Source organism: Macaca mulatta, chromosome 1, assembly GCF_049350105.2.
Source record: "Macaca mulatta isolate MMU2019108-1 chromosome 1, T2T-MMU8v2.0, whole genome shotgun sequence".
NCBI lineage: Eukaryota > Metazoa > Chordata > Mammalia > Primates > Cercopithecidae > Macaca > Macaca mulatta.
This window is the reverse complement of record NC_133406.1, coordinates 41805878-41811892: the sequence shown is the minus strand read 5'-3', so window position 1 is coordinate 41811892 and position 6015 is coordinate 41805878. Positions and strand designations below refer to the sequence as shown.

General features: G+C 39.8%; 1 protein-coding gene across 1 annotated transcript; it reads right to left on the bottom strand.

Annotated features, from left to right (window-relative positions):
* Window positions 1-3829: 3829 nt before the first annotated feature.
* On the bottom strand, window positions 3830-4356 carry LOC714691 (large ribosomal subunit protein uL11-like). The gene is given in 2 exon segments (XM_077984041.1): window positions 3830-4341; window positions 4344-4356. Coding segments are annotated over 2 exon segments (495 nt in total). The 3' UTR covers window positions 3830-3859.
* Between the last annotated feature and the right edge of the window lie 1659 nt (window positions 4357-6015).

The following is a 6015-nucleotide window of genomic DNA, read 5'->3' as shown; positions in this document are numbered from 1 at the left end:
TATCAGACTATAGATAAGTGGGTTGTCATAAACAACCAATAAACAAATACATTTTTTAAAACTTTGATTCTATGAGAATACACTTTGTAAATTATAGCAAATGGAAGCATTTTTATCTGAAAGGCATTAGTATAGTCTCAACAATTCTTGAATCTACAGTACTATCAAGGGCTTCTCTGCCAGTTTGCGCAAGTTCTATTTTGTACACTGACTCCATTCTTGAGTAGTAAGCAATTGGAGCCTCAGGGACAGCTGGCATTTTGTGACTAAGCGGAGTTCCAGCCCCATAAAGTGAAGCATCAGTACTTTATATTTACCAAAGTACATTAACGCAGATGCTAAAGTCAGACATTGCCCAACGTTTCAGAAAATATCTTCTTTCTGATGCATCCAATTTCTTACCTATATCCATTAGGTGATTTGGTATATCAGAAAAGGTTGCCTTTCATATAAGAAGAATTATATAAATATCTGACTGCTACACAAAAACTTGAGGTTGTTTAATTTTTGGACTAGGTGTGCTGAGAATTGCCTATACCTTACCTTAAATGTGGTGAATAAATATCAGTAGCCCAGATACAGTAGCCTGAGCAGAGGATGCTGGTGGTTCTGAATTGGCATTTCTGTTTATTTACAGACTTGATGTAACTAGTGAGAATGGGCTCCATAATTCTTTCAGCTGTTCATCCTTTATTAAGCCCCTAAGTGGGACAATTATGGTATCACATCTGGAATACTAGAAAGAAAGTTTACCATGAAGAATTGAAATATCTCAGTGGCAACAGAAATGGGAATGCCCTTTGCTCAGTTTTCTAGTTAACTACTGCTGCCTAACAAAGTATCCTGAGAATGAAATGTTTTAAAACAACTACCTTCTTGTTATATCTCATGATTCTGTGGGTCAGGATTTGAGTCAGGGCTCAGCTGGCTAATTCTACTGCCCCCTGTGGTGTTGCCTGGGGTGATTCAGTAATACTCATTCAGTGAGTGGTCTGGTCTCTAGGGTCTAAGACATTTTCACTCACATATTTGTTGTCTTTTGGAGGGTGCCAGGAAGCTGGGCTCAGCTGGCCCCCTCTCCAACTCTATGATAAAGTTTCAGAGCCTCTCCATGTGGGCGCTCAAGCAAGGTAGTGGGCGTTCTTATAAGGCATCCCAGGGCTTTGAGAGACCAGTGTCCAGCTGCTAGTCTCTTAAAGGTGAGGCCTAGAAATGGAATAGTTCCATTTCCACTTCACTCTAGTGGTCAAAGTGGTCACAGACCAGCAAGATGCACAGGAAGGAGAACTAGACCCGAATATCTTGATGGGAGGAGTGTCAAAGAATTTTGACCCTTACAATTAGGGACAATTATTGGGGTTGCTACAGTGCCCAGATAGCATGGATAGATAGCTATCTACTGGTGACAGCACAGACACTAGAGTTGGACTGCCTGGTTTCAAATCCCAGACCTATAACTTTAGCTGTGTGACTTGGTACATTTTTTGAAAATAAATTTTATTGAGAGATAACTTATGTGTAGTAAGAAGTACTCATTTTTAGAGTTTATTTCTGTGACTTTTGACAAATTTGTATACCTGTTTAACATTTCTGTCACACTAAATGTTTCTTTGTACCCCTTTCCAGTTAATTTCCCTCAAACCAGGCAAACATTTATCTGCTATTGTTATTGATTAGGTTAGTCTCTTCTAGAGTTTTATATAAATGGAATTAAACAGCATATCTTTTGTGTCTGACTTCTTTCACTTAGCTTTTTTTTTAGATTTTTTTATTTTTTATTTTTTAGACAGGGTCTTACTCTGTCACCTAAGCTAGAATGCAGCAGTGGCACAATCTCAGCTCACTGTAGCCTCGATCTCCTGGGCTCAAGCAATCCTCAGCCTCAGCCTCTGAAGTAACTGGGATGACAGCTGCATGCTACCATGCCTGGATAATTTTTGTATTCTTTTAGAGACAGGGTCTCTCTATGTTGTCAAGGCTGGTCTCGAACTCCTGGGCTCAAGTGATTCTCCTGCCTTGGCCTCCCAAAGTGCTGGGATGACAGGTGTGAGCCACCATGCCCAGCTTCACTGAACCCATGTTTTTGAGATTCATCCACTTGTTTTTTTCCTATTTCAATATTTCTTTTTCATTGTTAAGAATCATTTAATTTAATGAATATACCAACATTTGTTTGTATGTTCACATGTTGACGGACTTTTGGGTTATTTCCAGTTTGGACTATTGTGAATAAAGTTGCTCAGAACTTTTGTATACAGGTCTTTGTGCGAACATATGTTTTTATTTCTCTTTGAAAAATACCTAGGAGTAAGAATGCCGGATGTTTTTCTTTTTTCTTTTTTAAAGACGAAGTCTCACTATGTTGCCCAGGCTGGAGTGCCTTGGCTATTCATAGGTGCAGTCCCACTACTGATCAGCACAAGCCTTTTGACCTGCTCCGTTTCTGACCTGGGCAGGTTCACCCCTCCTTAGGCAACCTAGTAAGTGGTCCGTCCACTCCCAGGAGGTCACCATATTAATGCTGAACTTAATATGGAAAGTCAATCAGCATAGCACACTACAGCCCAGAACTTCTGGCCTCAGGTGATCCTTCTGCTTCGGCCTCCTTAGTAGCTGGGACTACAGGTGCATGCTGAGTGTTACAATGAGTATATGTTTACCTTTTCAAAAAATTGTGAAAATGTTTTCATAATGATTTTTATATTACCCCCACACCAATAATATGTGAGAGCACCATTTCTTCAACAGCCTTGCCAATATTTGATATTGTCTTTTTAATTTCAAAATCTCTAATGCATATGTAGAGTATCTCATTATTTTAAGTAGCATTTCCCTGGTGACCATTAATATTGAGCATTTTTTCATATGCCTATTGACACTGTCTTCTGTAAAGTGTCTGTTCAAATATTTTCTGTGCCTCAGTTTCCTCATCAGAAAAATGGGATAATAACATACATACCTCATAGAGTTTTTATAAAGATCAAATAAGTTAATATGTATAAGCACTTAGAACAATTCCTCACGTACAGTGTATTAGTTTTCTATTGTTGCTGTAGCAAATTATGTGAAACTTAGAGGCATAAACAACATAAATTTACTGTTTCACAGTTCTGTAGGTCAGATGTTCCTCACAGGTCTCACAGTGTTAAAACTGAACAGCAGGCAGGGCTGCTCGTTTCTGGAGGCTCTAGGGAGAAATCCATTTCCTTTTTTTCCCAGCTTCTTGAGGGTACTCATATTTCTTGGCTCATGGCCCCCTTCCTCCATCTTCAAAGCCAACAACACTGCATCTCTCTGTGCCTTTTTTCTGTTGTCATGTCTCCCTCTGATTCTCTTCTTCCTTCTTATTCCCTCTTCCACTTCTTTCCCCTCTTCCACTGGGTGATTGTATTGGGCCACCCAGAAAATCCATGATAACCTCTTTGTTTTAAGGTCAGTTGTTTAGCAAACTTAATTCCATCTGCAATGTTAATTGTTCTTAGCCAACCAATATAATATATTCACTGATTTTAGGGACTAGGACATGGATATCTCCGAAAGCAATTATTCACCTACCATACATAGTAACTGCTATATTAGGGTTAGCTTTTCTTGGTATTATTATTATTATTATTATTAAAGGTCCTTAGATTTAGAGTTAAGGACTTGGACTCAAATCACAGCTTCAAAACTTACCATCTGTGTGGTCTTGGGAACGTTAATTGCTGTCTTTGAGACATGCAATTTAGTATGTTATTTGGAAATATGCAGCAAATAGATAAATCATTAGTTATCCAAAAAATCACTTTTATTTATTAATTTATTTATTTATTTTTCACCAGTTGTCAAATGATCCTTTATTGAAATACTTTCTTTGTGCTTAACTGGCTGGGCATTCCACAGCACCACTGTTGATGTCATCTATGATGTCATGGGGGTGGCGGCCATCAACATTACAGCCCACAGACTGGGCAGTCCCCAGGATCTCTTTAATGGTTCCAGAGAGTTCTCTGGCTAAGGATCGGTGCCGCATCTGTCGAGCAATGTTGACGATCTCATCAAAAGTGATATTCCCACTGTGTTTAATGTTTTTCTGTTTCTTTCTGTCTCTTGGTGGTTCCTTGAGGGCTTTGATGATCAGGGCAGAGGCAGAAGGCACCACCTCAATCTGGGCCTGTCTGTTCTGAATGGTCAGTTTCACTGTAATCCTCAGGCCCTTCCAGTCACCTGTTGCCTTGGCAATGTCATCACCAACCTTTTTCGGAGACAGACCCAGGGGGCCGATCTTGGGGGCCAGCGCAGAAGTGGCACCGACTTCACCTCCGGTGCACCTCAGGTATACGACTTTGATCTCGTTGGGTCGAATTTCGGCGGCATGGTGGAGGTGGCTGGTGTTGGATGAACCCGGATTCGGGATGACCGAAGAAAGTTGCACCTTTACCCCGCTCCGAGCGGAAAGCCGAGAGCAAAAAAATCACTTTAAAATTGAAGTCCTTGGACTGTAGAACTGCGTGTTAGTTAGAAATTGGTGGTGGGGGAGGGGGGGATAGAGGGGCAGAAGTGTGATGTTTTGTTGACTTTACAAACATTTAGCTCTATTTGTCTTAATTTTTTTTGTGGTAAAATACACATAACATAAAATGTATCATTAGTGACATTCACAGTGTTGTGTAAACATTACTACTGTCTTGTTCTAGAACATTTTCATTAACCCCAAAGGAAATCTTGTACTATTAAGCAGTCACTTGCCATTCCCCACTCCTCCTGGCCACTGGCAATCACTAATCTGCCTCCTGTCTAAGGATTTTCTGACTCTGGATGTTTCCTATAAATAAAATCATACAATATGTGGCTTTTGCAACTGGCTTCTTTCACTTAGCATAATATTTTGAAAATATATCTACCCTGTAGAATGTATCAGCACTTCATTCCTTTTTTAAGGCTAATATTCTGTTGTATGGATATACCACATTTTGTTTATTCATGTATCTGTTGATGGACATTTGGGTTGTTTCCACCTTTTGGCTATCGAGTGTAGTGCTGCTGTGAATATGTGTGCACAAGTTGTTATTTGAACACCTGCTTTACTTCTTTTGGGTATATAACCAGGAGTGGAATTCCTGGATCATATAGTAATTCTATATTGAATCCGATGTGGACCCACCAAACCCTTCCACAGCAGTTATGCCATTTTAAATTCCCACCAGCAAGGGACATGGGCTCCAATTTCTCCACATTCTCAGCCACTGGTCCATTTGTCATTTAATGAAACTAAAAATGTATGGGACTTTTAATGGAACTAAAAATTCTGTATATAGTACTATGATAAATTAAAATCACTAAAATAAAACCATAAAGTGATACTAATAACAGGCATAAGGATGAAAAAAAACAGAATGTGGGGATCGGCATAGCCTTACTGGGTATATTATTTCTTATTGCTGCTGTAACAAATTACCACAAATTTAGTGAGTTAAACCCACAGAAATGTATTCTTTTATAGTTCCAGAGGTTAAACGTCCAAAATGGGTCACACTGGGCTAAAATCAAGGCTGTGTTCCTTTCTAGAGGCTTTAGGGAGAATCCACTTCTTTGCCTTTTCTGGCTTCCAGAGGTTGCCAACAAGTCTTGGCTTGTAGCCCCTTCCTCTGTATTCAAAGCCAACAGCATAGCATCTCTTCTCTCCTCTCTGACTGCTGTTTCTATCCTTAGATGTAAGGACTCTCTGACTCTGATCTTCCCTCTTACGAAGACCTGGTAGTTACATGGGCTCACCTAGATTATTGAGAACAATCTCCCCATCTCAAAATCCTTACCTTCATCACATCTGCAAAATCTCTTTTGCTGTGTAAAGTAACATATTCGTATGTTCTGGGATTCAGATATGGATGTCTTTGGAAGGCTATTATTGAGCCTACCACCCCAGGGTAACTTTACTCATGAAGAACTCACTCATGGAGAGGTGGGCAGAAAGGGCTCTGTCACTTAGAAAGTGGCAAAGTTACCCAGTGAAGTCAAACCACCTAAGCCTTAGTT